The sequence below is a fragment of the Miniopterus schreibersii genome (assembly GCF_964146895.1).
Source record: "Miniopterus schreibersii genome assembly, chromosome: 2".
Classification (NCBI taxonomy): Eukaryota; Metazoa; Chordata; class Mammalia; order Chiroptera; family Miniopteridae; genus Miniopterus; species Miniopterus schreibersii.
This window is the reverse complement of record NC_138102.1, coordinates 150,933,232-150,956,460: the sequence shown is the minus strand read 5'-3', so window position 1 is coordinate 150,956,460 and position 23,229 is coordinate 150,933,232. Positions and strand designations below refer to the sequence as shown.

Genomic DNA, 23,229 nt, shown 5'->3' with positions numbered 1-23,229 from the left:
AATGTTTTTAAAATTTTATTCAAGATGAGAGAGAGGATGTTAATTCTTCTTCAATACAATAAGATATATAAATTATTACCTTGCTTACTATTTTTGAAAGACCAATCATCTTTTAGGAACTTCTCCATGAGAAGTTCTCCTTAACTAAATATAGGCATGTAAGCCAAGATGTCACTGTCATCTGGGAGGCTACAAATTCTCTGGGAACATTTTAATTTCATGTTCAGAATCATAATATCTTTACAGCTCTTTCAGTTCAACTTTATGGGGTAAAATCCCTTGAGTGTTTAGGTATGTCCCCAGGTGCCTTCAAAACCTTTGGGTTTCCCAGTATCATTTTATGGCAATGGACTGGTCTTAAGGATTCTGGGTGTCAAGGAGAGGAAACATGTAATTATACTTACATATATAGCTTATACTGATAAGTAATAAAGCATTTCATGTCTTTTACTTCCCCTGAGACTCACAGCATCATGGTAAGGGCAAAGATTAAATAACTTAGAGTTTAGAGGTAATGAAACAAAAGCTTAAAGAGATTTATTGACTTGTTCAACATCAGAGTGCCAACAATATAATTTCATAGATCTGAGTCATATAGCAATATCCTGACCAATATAGCATAGCCATTGAGAGACTAAGTACTTTCAAGGGAATTGTCATTTTTTAATAAGAACTGCTGGTTGTAACCAACATAACGTATTAGCTGTTTTAAAGAAAACTTTAATAGAAAGTAATACCAAGTTTCCCATAAGCATCATTTAGATAATAGTATGAGATAGGGGTTGCTCCTGCTAACTCTGTAAAAATGCATTACAGTAGCAACATAACACATTCTAAAGGACTTCAAATTCTTACTTCCCTTTAGTAATTTAAGTTTTGGAAACCGTGAGCCAGACATTATGGAACGTTTTCAGATAAGGTGTAATTGCTTGAATCTATAATTATGCTAACGAGATTCAGATGAATAATCATGTGTCTAATTATGAAAACAAAATACCATTGGATTCTTAAATAGATGACCACATTACCATATTCCCTTTCTTAGCTGCTGTTAACCTAATCATTCATGTGTGGTGTGTGCACATGGGTGCTTTTTACTCTACTAAGAACATTAGGTTAAAAATTATGTCATATTTAATTATCTTTAAAAAACTGTTATACAAATGTTTCTCATTTAAAATTTAATTTTGCTGACTGATTAATAACAATTCTTTTAAAATCTTTATCAACATTAATCTTTATAATATCATATTTATAAAGTATGTTATATTCTGCCTCAAATTATTTTAATCATTTTTTGTTATATTTTATTGAGTTTTATTTCAGGAATGTATTTCATATGCATTATCTCATTTAATCTTTACAACAATGCCAGTACACTGAAATTTAGAAAGCTTATCCAAGTTATTACAGTTGGACAATCCAGGATTTGAACCAAATTCCAAATTAGAGTCTCTTAAATGACTGTATAATGGGTGAATATATAATTTATTATTTAAGAGAAAATATCTAAGTCCATTGTTTGCTCCTCCAAAACTTTCATACCATGTGCTTATTCCCTTTCCTATTTAAGAAGGTGTTCTCACAGCCTTTTTCCTCCTGACATCCTAAAAGATACAGAGACTCTAAAGTATGCAGAACTTTAGTTAAATTAACTCGTTTTTAATTATAAATTTTAACTATATTGGTTACTAATTTTTTTCTTTCTATTCACTCTTTGAATAATAAGCTTTAGTTAAGTATTCTTTTAAAATTCTAACAGAATTGTGAATCATATATGTATACAGATGTACATATATACACACACATATATAATACGTCATTATAGATTATGTTATGTATTATATTATGTTATATATTATATCATGTTATGTCTATATATATATCTTATGTGTTTTATATATAATTTATATATTTATACATAATTTTAAGATATTTATTCACTTTGCTAACCATAATATACAAAGGAAGTATGAAAATATCTACATTTTTGGTTTGTTTGTACTAAATTTACCTACTCTGAATATAAATAAGCTGTCTTAAAGTACATTTAGTTTTTGTTGCAGACTAAATCATGAATTGATAAGCATCATTAAAAAACTCATTATGTTTCTAGATTCTAATTTCACTAAAAATCTCAATAGTTTCTGGTAATAATAAAGTAGGTAATAATAAAATAATAATACAAATAACTTATTAGCAATTCTATTTTATATGCGGTGAACCTAAAGTCCAGGGGAAAGTAATTGGTGCTTATTCTATAGATAATCCACCAATTAAATTAAACAGAACCTGACTCTCAATTTCAATTTAAGTTGTTCATTTACAAATCAGAACTGACGAGGGCTGTTCACAATGAACAAAATAGGTAATTCTCATCAAATGCCTTACCTGCACAATGTCCCTTTCAGCATATTTTCCTCTGGAGGAAACTCGTACATCATCTCCATCCAACTCAATCATTGCTTGAAAATAAAATAGAATTATTTACTTAGTGCAGATTAGCCATACATTAAAACAATGGAGGCAATAAGGAAACCAACACGTATGAAGCAGCAATACGTCCTATGTAAAGTCAGAAAGCTGGTGAGCCCTTCATCTTCTGTCATTCCTCCCGCAGACCTTGACTGAGGGTAAATGTTACAATGAAGGAAACAGGCCAGCACCTCATGTGATTCTTTGAAAGACGAGCAGAGCCAATGAGGTAGAAAACAGTCCATAGGTGCATCGCCCCATCCCTGGGTTCTCAACTCGAGTTATATGCTTACAGGACTGTTTGAACAAATGACACAAATCCATTCAATTTTAGTTTTTCTTTCTAATTTTAGAAACTTGGTGCTAGTCATCATAGAATTTCCCATAACAATTTGAGTTTTATTTCTATTGAAACTGTAACAAAGCTATATATCCATATTGCCCAATTTCTACTTTAAAAATAGATTTACAAAAAGACAAGTGCCGGCCTATGTGGCTCAGTGGTTAGAGCGCCGGCCTGTGCACCAAAGGGTCGCAGGTTCAAACCTGGTCAAGGTCACATAGCTGGTTGCAGGCTCGGGCCCGATCCCTGACCCCAGTCCGGGGTGCGTGCGGGAGGCAACAATTAATGTGTCTTTCTAACATAGATGTTTCTTTCTCTCTCTTTCCCTCCCTCCTTCCCACTCTCTAAAAAATCAAAGGGAAAAATATCCTGGGGTGAGAATTAACAAAATACAAACAAAGCACAAAGAGACATTTGCTCTGCCCTTATACTGACTGGATAAAGTGTGATTTTTCTGAGGTACGCTTTTTGGTTGGGTAAGAGAGAATTTCAACATCACAGAAATCAGCGGGTATTTGAGAATGCTGCGATATAATAGTTCATCTGTGATACAGTAATGTTATGCTGCAATTAAGAGCATTTTCCAGAGTTTACTAGGTTTTCAATGAGAATTCTCTAAATAATTAATTACATGAGGAATGCTAATTTGCGCTTAAAGTGTAATTTTATTACTGATAATTCATTTTGTACACACATGACATTCACTAGACTCCAGAGAGCCACTTGCAATTATAATGTTTGCCTCTTAACCCTCCAAAAAATACTGCTCAGTCAGAATACAATCCTCGCCTTTTTTTGTTTGTTATTTTCTTCAGTGCATGCATAATGCATTTGGGTTAAAAACATTGTTTTAAATTTTACTTTTCTATACATGCTCATGAACCAGTGTCTGGGCTGAAGCACTGCTAGTATACACAACAGAGAAAGCCACCGCTCAGTTTGTTTAAATATACAATATATGTCATAATTTAGTAAAATGTGTATATGACTATAATAAGGTAATTATTCAAAATAAAGAAGACCTATTTTTTTTCTTTCCTACTTATTACAAATGTTAATAAGAAGAATTCCTTATACCAAAGTATTTTCAAGAGTTAATTCCTCTTTTTGGTCTAGGTTTGTTTTCAAAATATTCATATTACTGTGAGACATAAAGGTACATTGATGGTGACATGCCAGCAAAAATTCCCCTTTATTATGTAATTAGCTAATTAAAGAAAATGACAGTTATGCGGGCAATAATGTGTTAGACTGAGATCCTATAAAGTGTCTCCCACTTTCCAGCATGTCTTTTGGGCGAAAAGGCTGTATATGTAGCAAGACTGCACTTTTGAGAGCAAGGAGAAAAGAAACAGGGTGCAGGTGGTGGGAGGGGAATGTTCACCCTTCAGGTTTTCCGATCACCTGGTCCTCAAGGAGCCTGATGTAGGCCCCTGGTCCCCACCAGCACCTCTCCTTGGAAAACAGGTGAATGAGACAGACCTGCCTGCGCTACTTTCTAGCCATGGGAAGCGGGATAAAGTTAGAGCCCCTTCCAGTTCTTCGCTTATCCTAATGTGGATGAAAGCAGGTTAGCCAGATCCTGCTTTAATTTGCCTTTTTGCCTTTTAAGGATAAAGCAATCCCACCTTGAGAAATCTTTCTTCTTAATGACAGTGCTTTAGAAAGGAGTGAAAAGTCCCTTGGGCGGGTGGGTGGGTGGGGGGGTGTCCAGAAAGTTGTAAACTGTTTTTATTAAAATACAAAAATAAGAAATTTGAATACTCACTAATCTAATAGTTTATTCTTATTTTCTCAACCTTCACTGAATGGAAGGCAAAATACTACCTTTCTTGCCTAAGCAAACAATGCCCTTCTGGTTAAAAATGTGTAGATGTTGGATTTAGGTGGTTGACTGATAAAATTTGCAAGTTTTATCTCACTTTTTTCCTATATCAGTGCATATGTGTGGCATGTAAACTTCCTCTCTGGTAGACTCGAAGTGCCCAGAGGAAATTTCTTCTGCTAAGGCCTCAGCAATTTGAATGTAAGCTGCAGATTTCCTATTTTAAACATGAGCATTCTGAACTTTTCTTCTCAGGCAGGGATGTGTTTTGAGAGGAAAGAGGGAAAACATCCTGCAGAGAAGCATCTCCTGTCTCCTCGTGGAAGAGCCTACTTTTCTAGCACTAGGCCTGGAAGACTTTCCGCCCTATTTAAACTTCCGTCGCGGTGAAAGCAGGACCCCAATTCCCTGCTCCCCGGTTTGCCAGAGGACAGTTCAACCCGGTTCCCAGGAGGGAATTCTGCTGGGAAGGCAACGGCCCTCCTTGCCTACAACCTTCACTCACTCTCCACAGGGAAGGAGAACGGAGTCATAGGACCCCCGACATTAGGACAAGGAACTGACCTTGAATCTCTCTTTCCTGGAGCTGCCTGACCTCATGTTGAAGGCAGTCCCTCCCTGTGGCATGGCCCTATGTGGACGAGGCCTGGAGATAAGGGTGAGGTCATTTCATCTTGGGGGGGAAGCAGTGGGAAGTCTGCCTCTGTGCACAGGTGAACCCCAAATCTCTGATTCGGCATCGCTAGGAATAAAACCTATATTCCGGTCTCTGTCTGTTTCCTGAATATCTCTTTTTCAGTTACCTCAGGAAGTCAGAGAGAGAAATGATAAATTATCATACCTCAAAACCCTGATAAATAATTCATTGGAACTAAAGAACAAAATAAATAGCTGTGTCTTCTGCACTAAAGAGAAATATGATTAGAAATATACACGAAAAAGGGTCAGTGGCTCTGTATTCAAACATCATGTGTGGGGCTCTTGATGAACAGGTGTCTAGGGTGTGCCATCTCCTAGTTCACACACCTAGGGGTGGACTTCCATGGGAGTCTAGGAGACCTGAGATGCACCCTGAAAGAGGGGTATCCTTGAGAGACAAAATCAGCTTAGTAGTTGAAGAAGAAAGCATGATTTATTATAACCTAGCAATGGGTGACGTTTGTGAATCTCGGCTAATCACTAATGAATGCAGATGATCAAGTGCACAAAGCATTAAGAAGAAAGATGTTTTAGCTTTCCTGACTCCAGAGAAGTGTGCCACATTCATGCCTGAAATATGATGCAAACAGATGCAAATATGCAGAGACAGAGAAAAATATTAGCAGAAGCAGCAGCCATCAGGCTAAATGACTTTTTGCTTTAGGAAACAGAAGATTATAATGATGAAAAGGGTGACCAGCCAAGCATGGAATCAAAGGAAGGAATTTCCAGGGTCACCAATATAATTTTACCTGAAGTTCTTTTCCTGAGAAGGACAGATCCATACTACCCTTATGGAGGGGGCACCGAGACTCAACGCAGTGATAATCACACTAAAATTAGCCACCTACCTGCCTAAATTAACTTGTAACATACCAAAGGTTGTTCCAAATATTCTAAAATTATTTTCATTTCCAAAATCCCAAACTAAAGACACTGTTACTGTGAATATAACACACCTGAACCAGGTGGATGCTATGAAGTCATATAGGTGCTGTCCAGTACGGAGTTCTCTTAAAGGAATTCACCAGATAACTAGTAACAGACTATCCTTAAAGAAGTTTGCCCAGATCACGAGTTACACAAACACCTGGCACTTAATTAGCATTTGAACAAGGCCTGAGCCCAAACAAAACTACCCAGTAAGTCAATTTAGCATAATTATATAAAGTCTCTTTAAATCTTAGATGGTCAGTTCCATTTTCATTTTGCTCTTTCATACGACAGAACTTATATATTTATAAAGCTAACATCTACCAAGTAGCCAGGGTCTGAAAATCCATTAAAGTAGCATATTATGCTGTGTTAACATTTCTATTCACAACCTAATGGTTTATTAATTTAGTGTTCATCCTTAAAGGTTTTTAGTAAACCCAGAGAGTATTTTGCCTTGGGAACAAAAACTCAATTTATCGCTCTGTAAGTCTTAAATAAGTATTATTTTGAGGTACAAATCATCTCTACTAAAATGAAAAAATACATGTTGCATTAATCTATACTAGAGAGACAATATTCTACTCAGAAGACAATCTTTTAATTTGCTCACCTTAGTAGACTTCAGCGTGAGATATCTATATTTATGTCTAGTGTACACAGACATTCTATGCAAATCTACATGCACAATCACATTCATATATTTTAAAAAGAGTGATAGAAACTTAAGAGCATGATGAGTGAGATTAAATAAACTCCCAAGGAATACTACTGAAACTGTATTACTCACCATCAAATTCTGCTGGTCCGACACCAACTATAATTATTGACATTGGAAGTTTTGAAGCCTTTGAAGAGAATACACAATGAGTTCACAATTAAGAAACTGAGTTAAGAAAAGAATTAAGGTTTGAGAAAAAATTAATATCCAGTTTTAGTTTATATTTTTCACAGCTGTTCATTAAAGTAGTTTTGAACATATTTAAAAATAGCACAGAATAATATACTTAATTCCACTCTTATGCCTTCCCGACTCTGTACTTATGCTAATTCAGTGGGACATTCTTCAGGAATGACCAGCCTTGGATAACATAAAGAGTGAAAAGTATTGAGCTTCAGCTCTCACTTGCTACTATCAGCCCAATCTACCTCAGATAACCTTGGGTGTCCTTGGTCTCTCTTTTTTCATGCTCTCTCTCCTCTAAAAACTCTTTCAGTTGCTGAAAGGGGAAAAGGGTCCCATATTTGTGAAACAGTAGCACTCTATTCTACCTCATTCATACCCAAGTGAAGGAAAAGCAATTTGCATAGCAAATAAGGCAATATACATGATAATTACAGAAAGTTATTATTATATGATTAATTTATGTATTAAATATCCATGAGATTGTGCGGGGCACCGAATATTTTATGGCATATTTTCTCAGTATATGTATCACTTAAATGACATCATCACTTTAAATAATTTAACGATAAAAATGTGAGATCTAGCAACAGATAGATTCACTACTACAGCAACCACATCTTCATCTATGAAGGTCATTGAATTATAAATAATTGTTCCTCAGTGCATCATGTCCTGTTAGTTTAAATTATTAAGCCCGTATTTTAAAGTGCATGCTAATGCCACTGACCAGAACATTAAGGAAATCAAGATAAATTGAACCCACGTTTCTAGTTTAAAAATAAACATATGAACCTGTACTCCTCCTCTTCATGTTTAGTTTTTCTAAGTATGTGTCTATAAAGCATTTGGTTTTTTCCCTATGTGAAACTATTTTTCTCACACCAAATAGCTAATTATATTTTCTTATGCTATTAATAATTATGAGGTATGACAAACATTCATGCAACCCATTTTTACTAAATGTCTACTGTGTGCCAAACATTGACTGCTAAGCCTGGATGTAGAAAGGGGAATAAAAATAGAAATAAGTTTAATAATTATAATCTAGTAAATGTAGATTTTATAGGTTATAGCCTAATAAAGAAGACAATCAAATGATCATTAAATAAAACAATTAGGAATTATAATGAGAAAAATGGTTTTGAATCAAATCCAGCTCCTATCCAATTCTACAGAAAAAGAAATTAGCAAAGTTCTCCCATAACTGAAATGTGAATATTAAAAAATATTTTGTACAAATTTTACAATTTATACAAGTACATCAAACTAATAGAGATAAATACACTCATGCACATGAAGGTAGTGCTATTACCTTATTTCTTTTTTTCTTTTTGGAAATAATTTTGTTACAACTCCGTGTGGACCCTTAGCTTAGGCCTCGTGGATTAATGGTACAGATGCAACTGAGTTGCCTGGATAGGGTTAAGAATGCAACTGGCCCCAAGGGCATGGGCATTTTGTTTCACTGTGAAGTCAACCAGACCCTGGTCTCAGCCTGAGTAGCACCATGCAGTCACTTAGCCAGGCCAAGACTGAACAACTCTTACTTACGTTAACTATAGACTCCTTTGTTTGAGCCATATCTGAGATAACACCATCTGTCACAATCAGGAGCACAAAATACTGGGAGCCATCCTTTACAGAAGAAGCATATCTGAAAGGCAACAAGAAGGTAAAAATTACCACAGAAAATAAAACAGTTCCTCTGTATGCAATGGTCACTAAATATAATTTGGAATAGTCAACAAACTCTTTAATCTCAAGAAAGTATTTAAGCATATGTTAGGGGCCTATACCATGCAAACTCTCAAATACACATTTTCCTGAAATAGCACACTGGAATAACAGCACTATTACTGCACGCTGGCACTCAGAAATGTCTGGCGCCTTAGAATTTATTTACTAATAAAAGGTGAACTGGATGGGGTATGTTTAGCACAGTGGAATGGATATAACTATTGGAAATAGACATTCTGGCTAAGCAACATATTATGTGTATGATCTTCAGGAAATTAGTTAAGCTATTTGAACTTTATTTTCTTAGTCTTAAAATTAAGATAATACACCTTTGTATTGTTAATAATTAAACTGCATGCGTGCTACTCAATATATAATACAGTTCCATAAGTTAGCAATAACCATAAGTGCTTTTTGTTTTGGAACTATGCAGAGTTGATGGTTGCACTACATTGTGAATGTGTTCAATGTCATTAAATTGCATTAAATTACAGTTTTAACCATTAAAACTCTAAAATGGTTACTTTTGTGTTATTTGAATTTCATCTGAATAAAAAAAAATGCAGCAGAAGAAAAGCTTTTTGAAACATTCGTAGTTCAAGTTCTTAACACAAATTAACGAAAGCTGGGACAAAAACACAAAAATTAGGCATGTTAGGCCATAAAAGAGAAGGGAATCTAACTTTTTTTGACAGCATGGATAGACCTGGAGAGTATAATGCTAAGTGAAATAAGCCAGTCAGAGGAAGACAAACACCATATGATTTCACTCATATGTGGAATCTAATGAACAAAACAAACTGACAAAATAGAAACAGACTCATAGATACAGAGAACAGACTGAGAGCTGTCAGAAGTGGGGGTTACGGGGCTGGCTGAAAAAGGTGAAGGGATTAAGCAAAAAAATTAAAAAATTCATAGACACAGACAACAGTGTGGTGATTACCAGAGGGAAGGGGGTGAGGGGGAGGCAGAAGAGAATAAAGGGGGGTAAATGGTGGTGGAAGGAAACTTGACTTGGGGTGGTGAACACAATATAATATAAAGATGATATATTATAGAATTGTACAACCAAAACCTATATAATTATATTAACCAATCGCCCCAATAAAATCAATAAAAAATGAGGTCAGTTATTCCCCCCCAAAATTAGGCATGTAATAACAACATAGCACTTAAAGAAGTTTATCAAAAGTCTCACCAAATAATACTCAGTCATTTATAGGGAAATTTTATGAATACGTTATATTTTATTATATCTTTTATTCCATTAAGCTGTGCATTCTGTGTATCTAAATTATATGCTGAACAAGGAAACTTTTATGATCTTTACTACATAAATAGATGCAAATCCTATCTAGTAATGAGCAAGCATTATGGTAATCTTAAGAGATAGTAATCAAGAAGACTTTGGTCCATTTCTGTAAAAATCATTGCGTGAATTATAAAAAATTTGGTTCAAAAAAACTTCCTTCAATTACCAATGAAATTCCTTTACAGTCTAAAGGATCCTAAGGAAGCAAGTTTGAACAGATTGGGAACAGATCAATAGCATAATATTTTAGGGCAAAACTTATTTCTTGGAGAGCAGAATTAATTACCACATGAACAAAAAAATATTTACCACTTTGCTGTAGACTCGAGAAACTATTAATTGCTCATACTACTAATAAAATAATTTTACAGATTAATGAAGAGACTACAGCAAGTGGTCTGTTCACCCCCTGTAAAGATACAGTTGAACTGGTTCCACAACATATAGTCAAAAATACTCCCACAATAATGAACAATTGATCTTGAACATTAAAAATTTGTACTAATTTGATGTTAACACAATCAATGGAAAACACCCAAAGCAGATATGAGCCTCTTCTATTTTACCCTTAACTTTTTTCTTAAAAAAAGAAGTTGATACTCTCCCTCAGGAATTTGTTTTTTTAATTTTTAAATACCCATTATTTTTTCAAAAGCTTTTCTTACTGACTGTGCTTCAGAAACATTGGGTTTTATATTTCATGTGATTAATGGAAGGCTATAAATAGTAGTGAGAAAAGCTTCTATCAGTACGACAGTCAGGATTTTATACTTTTCTTTCTCCAGGATGCTCTTAAATGACAAATTTCTACCAGGTTCGAAAACAATTAAAAAAGTTCAGTATTATGCAGTCATAAATACGGCTTCAGATGGCTTAATGGTCTGGTTTGTTTTTTTGGTCTTTACATTTCTCTTTCAATGCTTCTGGTTAACCGTGGAGAAAGTCTCAGTTGTTAGTATGTGTCCCCCTGCCCCCCAGTTTGAGTTATAATTGGTATACAGAAAACTGCACATAATTAATGTATACAATTTGATCAGTTTGAACATGTATATACACTTGTGTTACTGTCAAAACAATCAAGATAATAAATATGTCCCTCACTCCCCAAAATTTCTTTGTGTCCTTTGTGTGTGCTTATATATTTAGATTTAGGTGGATACATATTCGTAATTATTATAACTGCGAATTAAGCCTTTTAAAACTGTTTATTCTTTTTAATAAAAATTGTACTTATCTAAGGCGTACACCGTGATGATTTGATATACATAGTGAAACAATTATTACAGTCAAGCTAATTAACATATCCTCACAGTTTCCATATTTTTTTTGCGATCAGTGCACCTGAAATTTACTCTCTTAGCAAATTTCCAGTTTTCAATACAGTATTATCTATAGTAATCATGCAGCACATTAGATCTCTAGACATACTTATCCTACATAAAGCAATTTTGTACCCTTTGACCAATATCTACCCATTTTCCCTCCTCCCCAGCTTGGTAACCACCGTTCTACTCTCTGCTCCTATGAGTTCAACTTTTAAAAATTCCACCTATAATTGAGATCATGCAGCTGTTTTCTTTTTGTGTCTGGCTCATTTCCTCTACCATAGCATCCTCCAGGCTCATCCACGTTGTTGCAATTGGCTGGCACTTCTTTTTTAAGGCTGAATTATATATATAAATATGTATCTTACGTAAATTGACCATTTTATTCTATAATGACCTTCTTTGTCTCCTGTGACAGTTTTTAACTTAAAATCTACTTTGTCTGATATAAATATAGATACTCCTGCCTGTCCTCTTTTGGTTGCCATTTGCATAGAATATCTTTTTTCAGCTTATGTAGGTCCTTAAATCTAAATTTAGTTTCTTTTTTGTTTTAGAATATATCTTTATTGATTTCAGAGAGAGGAAAGGAGAGGGAGAGAGAGAGAGAGAAGCTTCAGTGACGAGAGAGTCATTGATCGGCCGCCTCCTGCACGCCCCCTGCTGGGGATCGAGCCCCCAACCCGGGCTTGTGCCCTGACCGGGAATCGAACCACGATCTCCTGGATCCTAGGTCGATGCTCAGCTGCTGAGCCACGCTCAGCCGAGCTAAATTTAGTTTCTTATACACAGCATATAGTTGGGTCTTGTTTGTTTTTAACCATTCACTGACTCTGTCTTTTGACTGGGGGTTAATCCACTTATATTTTGGTTTCCTTTTTAATCATTAAAAAGTATACCAAAAAGAACAGGGGGGATATGTTCATAATACCAAGACAGTCAGTGCTAGATCCTGAAGCAGATAGCAAACTAGGAATTTCTCTGAAGTTTGTTGTTTTGTCTTAAAATTCATAGGAATTTTGTATTTTATTTTATAATAAATATGTCTTGTATTACTATTTTTCAACTTTGGGGAAATTAATGCTGAAGAAAGATGCATGAGTTTATTGTGTTCTCACTTCTGCTAAGATACACTGCTTTGAAAATAAGACACATTTTACATAAGAACTATTCAATCCATTTTTATCTTTATTACCATCAGCACCATAAATTATTTTAAACTATTCCTTGTTTTTATGGCATTTGTTCTACACATTCTCATATTGTTGCCCTTCGCAAGCAATCTAAAATTCAAACAAAATCTTATTTTGTACTAAAAGTATTGTGTTTATAAAAAAAATAATTAAAATGCTATAGAAATGTAGAAATAGAAAGCAAAAGCTGATCACATCCCAGTCTTCAAAAAGGTAACCCTGATATTCAGACTTGCAGATTCAAATTATATTTTAAACTATTAAAGAAGCTTATTTCGTAAAGGAACTTAATGATTAATCCTTTTGTAAATTGCATAATTGAAACTCTTATTGAGAGCCTGCTGTCTTTTTTCAAATGTAGGATAGCTATAGTTGATATTTTAATATTATTATGACAAATCTGAGGGAGAAGTCAACTTCATCAGGATTTTAGAATTCAAACACATTTCTTTGGACTCTGTCAAGTAAGTTTCTGGGATTGTTTTTATAAAATCATAAATGGTTGGCTCAGATTTGTGAAATATTCTTTCAGCTCATAACTAGTTCACAGGAATAGAGGGGGCAATAAAACAAGGTAAGAAACTAAGAAATATTTTATTTAAATAGTTTAATTTTGACATACACAATGAATTAAATCTTAATATGAAATAAAGGGATGCATTTCAATAGTTCAATACAAAGTAACAACATGACTTTTTATGTCGCTACGTTGCACCCAAACTATTTTTGGCGGTATAAGGAAGTGACCGGCTGCATCCACGTGATTAGTAGTTTTGTTGCGCTTTCTTTTGTACGTCTTTACCTCTGTATGAGAGAAAAAGATTCAAGCACGCAAGGCACCATAACATGGTAATTTGGAATCAGATTATTTTGTTGGAATTTTAGTTCCACCACAAATGGCCACTCTACATATCTACTTTGTCATCAGGAAAATAGGAATAACAACACTATTGCCCCCTTTTACAGCTGTTTAGATTAAAAGAAATAAACCACATTGTAGCACTGAGCATATTGCCTGAGACAGATTTGGGGCTCAATAATGACTGTCATTTTGATTTTATTATTATTGATGAACAGATGAAAGAGATAAAACAGACCACATTCTTTAGATTAATTTTTAAAATAGTAATGAAAATTCCAAAATATACAAACGTTATCTCCTAAAAAATAAAAATAAATTTTAGCTGATTATCAGGATCCTTGATCTTTCTCAATATCAAAAAATAAATAAATAAATAAATAAATAAATCTAGCCAACAGTTAAAAATTGATAGATCCTTTGTAAAAACTGGAATGTGACAGCCCCAAAAAAAGTAGCCGGTTATGCAGAGAAAACAAATAACAGTTAGGAAACAATGAATATTATTTAAGTCAAGTGAAAAAAATAGTGATATTTTCATGATAGATTGAAAAAAGAATTGATATTGGTTTATTAGTTATTTTTTAATATTATTTTTTAATAACTAATAAACTGGTCAAATATACCAATAAAATGGTTTTTGAATAATTTAAAATTATTGAGGTAGAATTCTAGATAAAAATTAAACCTTTGAAAAAAATGACCCGAATAAGAATGTAAACATGGCAATTGCCATATCCAAAAGGAAACAGATTAATCAAGGGATGAATAAATCTCTATTTTCTCAAACCACATATCTATGAACACATGATTTCCTTCACATTTTCTTCCTACCATTATTAATTAATGAGGTTTAAACACAGTGTTACAGACATTAGGTATATTATTAAGTTCATATATGAAAGGATCAAAAAATTTTTCTCTGATTTTATATTTGGTTTCAACATAATGGTAGTACTCTTTTTTCTTTTTTTTTTTTGGTAGATGTGATAGTTAGTCTTATGTGTCAAGTTGGCTAGGCTGTAATATCCAATTATTTAGCCAAACATTAATCAAGGTATTGCTGTGAAGATATTTTATAGATGTAGTTAACATCTACAATTAAATGACTTTAAGTAAATAAAATTACCCTTGCTAATGCGGTGGGTCCCACTAAATCAGCTGAAGGCCTCAACAACAAAAGGAATTCTGACGCAAGACTGCGGCAATATCTAATCCTGCCTGAGTTTCCAGCCTACCAGCTTTCCCCACAAATTTCTGACTTGCCAGCACTTACCACTGCATAAACCAATTCTTTAAAATAAATCTCACTACCTATATATCCTATTGGTTCCATTTCTCCTGAGAACCCTGACTGATATAGTAGGTACCAATCCAATTACATTTCCCACAGCTCATTAAGACTGACTAAGCATTATCATTAATAGTTTCTTTAGTTTCCTAATTATAACCTTATTAAATATACTCATTAGATATGGCATACAAAACATTCAGTTAAACACATAGATGTGGAGTTCTGGGTGTACGCAAAGCGTGGTGAGATTAAATCACAATTCCTCCCTTCAGTTTTGAAAAGCTCTGTATGCAACAAGAGAGCAGGATGGAACTAGTGAGAGCCGTGGCAGGCAAACGTGGAATGACACCACTGACCAGGACAGCGACTCTAAACTCTAGGCGCAGCCCACGCGGGAGAATGCGGAGGGCACTGGGGTTGGGTGGCAGTTTGATCTTAAAAGTTCCTGAATACCAAACAAAAGCATTTGAACTTAGTTTTGTGACAGGCATCAATGGATATGAGTAGCATGGTTTTTTTACATTATTTGAAATGCTGTTCCAGACAACTCTATGAAATGAGGAGTAGAAAGGCAAGAAATTAGAGGTAGGGGTTTGGAAATAGTTTCACAATTTGATGCCTTGGGTCTTGACTAGTTCACAATATTATCTCATTAATATTATCTCAAAAGTCAATAGTCTTATGACATAGATTTTAGTTCTAAAAATAAGCATACGATTAAAATTATTATTTTTAAAAAATAATAAGTAAGCATTCATCAAAATGCTTATAGGAAACTATTCTAAATAACTAAGCTTTACCAATAAACATTCTTTTTTAAAGGGAAAAAAAATCAAGCAAGTAAGTAAGGATATGCATTTGCTTTTGATTTTAGAGAAAATAATTTTTAATGATAACTATCTTCACATACACAGAATGTATTAGACATCTTTTGAGTGCTTACCTCCATATGCTGGCAAAGTGAAGTGCTGTTGAAATGCATTTACTAGTGACAAAATGCACACGGAATTTTACACAGGGGTCATACACACTCTAACCATGGCACTACTCTTGATTTAGAAACAAATAGTAACTTGCCTTTTAGTTGATAAAACTTTTTGGATGATAAATCTGGACCAGACAGAAACTATGTCTTAATAAAAGCTTAAAAATAAAATTAAACAAAACTATCAAAGATGAAAGAAAGGAAAAGACATTTCTTATACAGAAGGCATAACAAGAAATAGATACATGCAACTTCTAACTGTACTGGAAGGGAAGAGATGATTCCCCAAAAGCCTTATCTTTGTGTTTCTTATTTTCTCTTATTAAAAAATAGCAATAAAGAATTATTAGATCACACATTATTTTCTTTCCTTTTTAAAGATTTTTAAATTGATTTTTACAGAGAGAAAGAGAGGGAGGAAGAGGGAGAGAGAGAGACATCGATCCGTCGCCTCCTGCACGCCCCGACCAGGGTTGAGCCTACAACCTGGGCATGTGCCCTGACTGGGAATCGAACCAGCAGCATTTCAGTGCACAGGATGCAGCCCAGCCAACTGAGCCACACTGGCCAGGGCAATCACGGATTCTTTTCAAAGAGGCTGAAACCGTTAGCTGGCAACTACACCTATAATTGAGAATTTTAAAAGTGCTGGACCAAACATAAAAAATGGTAATGTGGAGCCTGTAGTTTTAAATGGTATATAGAAATGCACCTAGACATTTTTACATCTAAAAGCTTAGCTTTTGTAGTAGAGATATGCAGGGACAAAAAAACAAAACAAACTTAATTGGTAAGCACGGATGAGAAGCATCTATAACAACTAGCATGAGTTCAGACAAAATAAGGCCTATTATTTTTTCTCTTATTTTTGTATATAAAACAGTAATCTGTATGGTAGTTTGTGATAGAAAGAGTAAAAGTCAACTAGAATTTATCTTGCATTACTGTTATTTTGATTCTGCTTTACTGGACAGCCATAAAAAACACCAGGAGAACAGAGTACAGATAACACTGCTAATACAAAGCTAATACAATAAGCTAAGATGTGTTTTTCAAATTACAGGTAATAACCTATTAGTGGACTTTGAAATCAGTTTTGTGGGCGAAGACCTGCATCATAAAAAAAATGACACCACGGAAATAAGAAAATATGAGGTAAGGATAAGTATTATTTCATAATATTTTTTATGTTGTATGTTGAGATGTAAAATTTATAATTTAGTACAGATTGTGGATAAAAAGGTTCAAAAAACCTAAGTTAAAGAGTCGCACTCAGAGAACGGTCATCGCTGTATCACTGTCACACTGAGGTGGAGTTCCACAGCAGAGGTCCACTGGGGTTAGCCCTGGGTGCAGGGTTATTTTAGCATCTTCTCTATGTCCCAGATAATGAAGAACAGAACACATTTAAGTTGCTTATGATGTCCAATAGGAACGTGGTAAAGTACCAGAACCTTCAAACAGAGAACTGAGGTTTCACATTGCCTTTGTGCACCGATAAACTGATCCAAATGCAGTAATTTTTCAAGTGCTGGCTACATATCAGAAAGAATACAAAAGCTATAATTTTTTGATCATCTAAAAATTAGGCAAGGTTTCATAAGATTTGCAACTGGGTCAAGCCAAACTTGTAAGTATTTCAAAAGTGGTGTCTAATTTATTTATGCACTAATGAAAAAATGATTAATGTATGTAGGATTTTACATGTTCCCAGAACATGTACTTGGAATCATAAGCAACTATATTCTGATCTCAATACTATATATTATACACGAGTAGAGAGCTCTGGGAATTTAGAACATTAACTCTTATATTAATTTCAGGGAGGTCAAAATGATGTGCTCTATAGATCACTGAAAGGAATAGTGATCTTCATGGAATTCAGTTCCTTATTGCTTCTACGCTCCTATGGAATGTGATATTAGATTGAATAATTTACACAGTTGAGATCATGATTAATCTTGTTATTGCTCTCATGAATGCCTTTTCTAAGAAAAGAAATTTTCTTTGGTTGAACAAATGCAGGTCCTAACATAATCCAGTGTATGTTTCTTCACTTGAGATTTTGATGTAAAGTTTTTGAGTAAAGTATCATCAAAGTTCATTGAGACTTTTTCCTGTATTTCAACATTTACCTCGCTTTTTTGGAGGTAAATTAGAAGAAAAAACTTTCACCTGCGAGGCCATACTGACAATAATGTGATGATTTCACTGTGGTCTGGTACGCTAGAAGAAATACCTGGTGTACTTCTGCTTACCTTGCTACGTGATTAATTACAGGAGCAAAGTTGGTTGGCCCATAGAGCTGCACAGATTTCAGGCTCCTATAATAAGCCTCCATCACGCCCTCAATGCCATCACAGTAGGGGTTTTGAGGGTTCCCATTCTGTACAACACCACAAGCAAAAGACAGTAAAAAATTAACAGTGTCTGTAAAGATCAACTGGAAAAAGAGAATAATAAACATTGATACTCATAAAGAATTTTTGGAAGAATACCCATTTATATATTTATATCTGCAAAAATTAAGTGGTCAATAGTAGATTACAATGTATTATGTAGATGGTGATATAATAGAATGTGCACAATAATTAAAAATTGATACTTTTCAACACAACGGCAGGAGGAGAGTCTAAATAATCTTGAGAAGCTGAATATCACATTCTGTAATTAATAATGTCTTAATTTTACACAGGTCTGTGTACATGTGGGGATGAATATAGAAAAATCCTATAAAAAATAAAATAAAATATTGGATAGTTAAGTTAACTCTGAGTGGTTATATAACTGGGGACTTTTATTTCACTCTTTAAATAACTCTATATTTTCCAAGTTGCATGCAGTTATATATTAAAATTAGGAAAGAAATGCCATCTGGTCAGTTTCCCCTTATAGTAAGAAAAATGTAAGATATCTGCCACTGCACATCTTCAGGCCACACTTGACAACTCCAACTGGGCAAGGAGTCAGAAGGAATGTAATTTGGTGTCAGAAATATCAAGACAAGGTAAAATGAAAAGAATCAAAGAAACATATCCATGCTGTTCCAGGGCGATGGAGCTCGCCACCATGGAGCTATTCCGAAAGAGAGCATCCAGAAGGGCATCTTTAAACCTGGGGGCCTGGTCTAGCTTTTTCATACATTGAATGCTCTGTTATTATTAGGTTTAATTCTCCTGGTCCAGATTCCACAGATAACACAAAGAAGGCAGTGCATTAGCTATCTATTTCTATATAACAAATTATCCCAAAAGTTAGTGGCTTAAAACAAGCATTTATTATCTCACACATTTTCGGGGTGTCAGGAATCCAAGAGCAGCTTAGCCAGGTGGTTCTTGCTAAGAATCTCCCATGAGTTTGCAGCAAGAAGCACACCTGGGCATCTGAAAGGTTGGCCACAGCTGGAGGATCTGCTTCCAAGAAGGCTCATTTATAGGGCTGCTGAGGGGAGGCCAGCAAGGACTCTAGGGCTGCTTGAGTGTTCTCACAACATGGCAGCTAACTTCCCCAGAATGAACAATCCAACCGAAAGAGCAAGGAAGAAGTCCCAATCCCTTTATAAGCGTCTCATATGCTGCATACCATTACTTCTACTTTAATTTATTTGCTAGAAATGAGTCACTAAGTATAGTTCATATTCAAAGGAAGGGGAATTAGGCTCCACTTCTGGAAGGGTGGGAGGAGATATAAATAAAATTTGTGGGTATATTTTAAAACACTAAGGACAGTAATGATATTTAAACATAGCAGTAATTTTAGCATGCATGGTTTTGTCGGAACAATCAGAAGTAACTGCTAATTTATAACTAAAATTTGTTGACTTCTGTATACTAAGCTTTACATGAAAATATTTACATACATTATATAGTTTTTTATAACAACCCTAAAAATGTAGATAAAATAGTGTCATTTTTTCCACTTTACAGACGAGGAAACTAAGGCACTGAGAGCCTAAATAATGAGCCCCAAAGTCACACAACGTATGTGAAAGAGCCAATATTTGAACCCAAGCAGTCTAATTCCAGGACCCATTCTCTTCACCACCTCTATGCAACCATGTGATGAAATCCTAAGCATACTGAAAGACTGGGGATCTTAAGAGACTAAGATTATCAATCATCAATTTTGCTATCTGTGAGAGAAAAAATTATACCCATATTTTCCTTTTAATTTTGCTTTTTTTCTTCAAACTTTTTATTAACTAAACCTCCTGTAAATTTTAAAAAACATAAAACTAATCAAAGAACTCTTTATATTATAAAATTGGTTGCAGCAGATTGAAATTAAAATGTAAAAGTTTAATATTTAGCACAAAGCAGTTGATGGTGGTTTTGATGTTAATCTGAGCTGACCTACTTAACCTTCCTTTAAGTAAAATCTTACAGTGTTCTTTTCCCTTGATGGGGTATGAAGCTAATTAAATTTAAACTCATTCATTTTGGGCATTAAAATGTATTATATATTTTCCTTGAGGGAACAATTATAAACAAGAATAATTCTGATCTTTACAAACCAGGGTGATTCTGAGCTTTTTGTCTAACATTTGAGTGGGGGTTTATATTTCTATAAAACTATATATTTCCTCTATTCCTCTGGAATTGAAATTACAAGGTCACCATTTTTCTCATCATTTCAGTTTTCTTAGTGGAGAGATAATCATTGGATGTTCTCTTCATCACTATGGAATATCTGCAGCACTGACTTCTGTATTAGTTCTAATTCCATAATAAATTACCCTAAGATTTCCACACACGCCTTGGATGATAATACTTTATTACATACAATTATACATTCTTTTAAATATGTGCCTTGCATTACATCAGGATTATTTTAAATAACTTATGACTATTCAAATGAGATTTTCCTCTTAATGACAACATTGTAATGAGTTATTAAATGATTTTTAAAGTCTTTTTAAAAACTCATTTCTTAAAATAATTATGTTGGGAATTAGTTCTTGCTTGTTAAAACAAATTAAAATAATCTTATATGTGGATCCAGCACAAAAACACAGGCCATTTTTCAAAGTAAGAGCATTCAATTTTGTCTTAATAAATGAAGACAACAATGGATGCTCTATTTCATACTTCCTTTTTAATTAACAACTTTCCCATTTATAAAATAATGAATGTCAATTTGTAGAGCACATAGAAATTTACAGAACAGAATTCAAAATGAGCAATCATCCCACTGTGCAGATTTAAGTGGGGAGGGTTGCCCAGCTCTCACCCACTTGGCTCCCTAAAAGATTGTAACTGGGGAGTTAGATTCAGTTCTGGGCAAGCAGCCTATAGTCTCTATTGTTACCTATAGCCTATCATACTTTCCAGCAGGGCTAATACACTGACAAAATGCTCTCAGGAGCTGCTGCTTTACCCTTTGAAATGTTAACTGTCGCTGCCCTGGGATTGCTCACTGTGGGGAGAAGCTGGGAGAATTCTCCCTTTTATTCAATAAACAAACATCTACTGAACTGCTATTTTATGCAAACAGTGGTAAAGACCCTTGATAATTAAACTGTTATGTCTAGTTGAAAGAAAAGGCATACGCATAGATACTAAATTGCAGAGATACCTATAAATGCCAAAATAAGTGAAAAGCATTCAAGTTCTTTCAGATATTTGGTAGGAGAGCATGCTTGGACACATTTGGCATTTCTCTGTTGACCAATGCAAAGACCCTCTGGGAAGGATCACTGGCCACATGCCTATTAGAAATACTTCCTCTAAGGCCCTGCACTATTGTATTTGCAGTTACAGCTCCATAAGGAGTCATCAAGAATCACGAAGAGATGAGAGCGATGACTGGTCGTTTTCAACCAAAAGTGCTTAGCCTGGTGATACCAGGACATTTTCCCTTTCTTTTCGCATTTCCTTTTCTTATCCAACTACATTCATTCTTGTACATATTTCACGTGGAAAGCCTGGGTTTACCTGAGATCTTTTTGATTCGGCAAAGCTCAATTTCAGCATTTGAGCCAACCCCAAACTCACCAAATAGGAAGCATTTAAGTTTTTAAAAGGCCTCGCTTGCCACTTGAAAGGTTATTTGAACTTAGTGCTGCTGAAAAGATTAATGGTTGCAAAGATGCATCACAATTCTTACCATGGAAACCTTAGAGTTTGTGGACATTAGGTGATACGTGAAGTGCTGGACTGACAGGGGACTGAAGTTTTTGTATTTGTATTTTGGGCACTTATAGAATATATACTGCAGTTATTTATGACGAGGTTAATACAGAATACATTAGCACAAATCAAGACAAGTGCTACCTCACTGAAAGCTTATTTAACCCCTGTGCGGTTTACTTTTCCAAGAAAATAAAAGTGCTTTGAAAAAAATTAAAGTGATATAACAATTAAGTAATATTAAAATTGAAGCATTACCATCATCATCACCACCACTGTTTTCATCATTCATTTGGAAGTCTATTTTTCCTAAATTTAAAGGGGTAGGACTCTATCCTATAAATATTTGAATTGGGTTGAAAGACGAGTTCAAGATACAAATAATGAAAAAAGGCTTCCTGAGCAGTAGTTATTTGCATAGCTTTGGTTACAAAGAATAAATGTAGAGGTAATAAAAGCAAAAGGAAGAGAGGATTAGAGGGAGAGAGAAAGGAAGAAAATCTTACACAAAGGTGAGAGGACACTCATGGAAGGAAAATTAATAAACCTCATTTAGTTTAACATAATTATTCCTTTTCTTAGGCTTAAAATAGCTCGTGACCTTTTTCCTGAGGCACTTAAGACTTAGGATCACATGAGTGATTTTCATGGTCTTATAAGTTTCTGGGAAGTTTTAATTCTCCCAGAAACAAAATCCTAACAGACAGTCATTTTTATATGACATTGGGAGTATGGCACGTAGGCTATTTTGTGCAAGAAAGAATTAAACCCTACAGCAACCTTTTCTGAAACTGTGTGGGTGATGGAACAGAAAAGCAAAGATAAGTACAGCAATACAAATATTAAAATATTGTTCTTAAAATATATATTTAAGAAAATGAAACATCACTTCAAAGCTTCAGAAATATATATACGTGTGTGTGTGTATATATATGTGATGGTGTTAATAAAGCACATTTCTGAGCATAGTATTACAGATATTTTATAAATACCTGTGGCTTAGTAGTGGTTAAAAGGATGGATTCTAAAATAAGACTGATTTGGGTTCAAGTCCTGTCCGTTAGAACCCTGGTTAAAGCTCCCAGCCTCAAAGCTGAGTTATATAACTCTTGAGTACATTCTTTTTACCATATTTGGTATGAGTGGTGCTTGCTAGAGCGGCGTAACGTGACAGCTATATACACCTACCACACAGAAGTTTTATGAAGGTT

The 23,229-nt window shown here is 34.5% G+C and overlaps 1 protein-coding gene across 2 annotated transcripts in view; it reads right to left on the bottom strand.

Annotated features, from left to right (window-relative positions):
- CPNE8 (copine 8) overlaps positions 1 to 23,229 on the bottom strand; it is a 185,152-nt gene that overhangs the window by 8,239 nt on the left and 153,684 nt on the right. For both annotated transcript variants that reach the window (XM_081128758.1, XM_081128759.1), the window contains 4 exons: positions 18,149 to 18,276; positions 8,734 to 8,836; positions 7,066 to 7,123; positions 2,392 to 2,465 (listed from right to left, as the gene is read on the bottom strand). In XM_081128758.1, the coding sequence (XP_080984884.1) occupies positions 2,392 to 2,465; positions 7,066 to 7,123; positions 8,734 to 8,836; positions 18,149 to 18,276 (363 nt within the window). The remainder of the gene's footprint in view (positions 1 to 2,391; positions 2,466 to 7,065; positions 7,124 to 8,733; positions 8,837 to 18,148; positions 18,277 to 23,229) is intronic.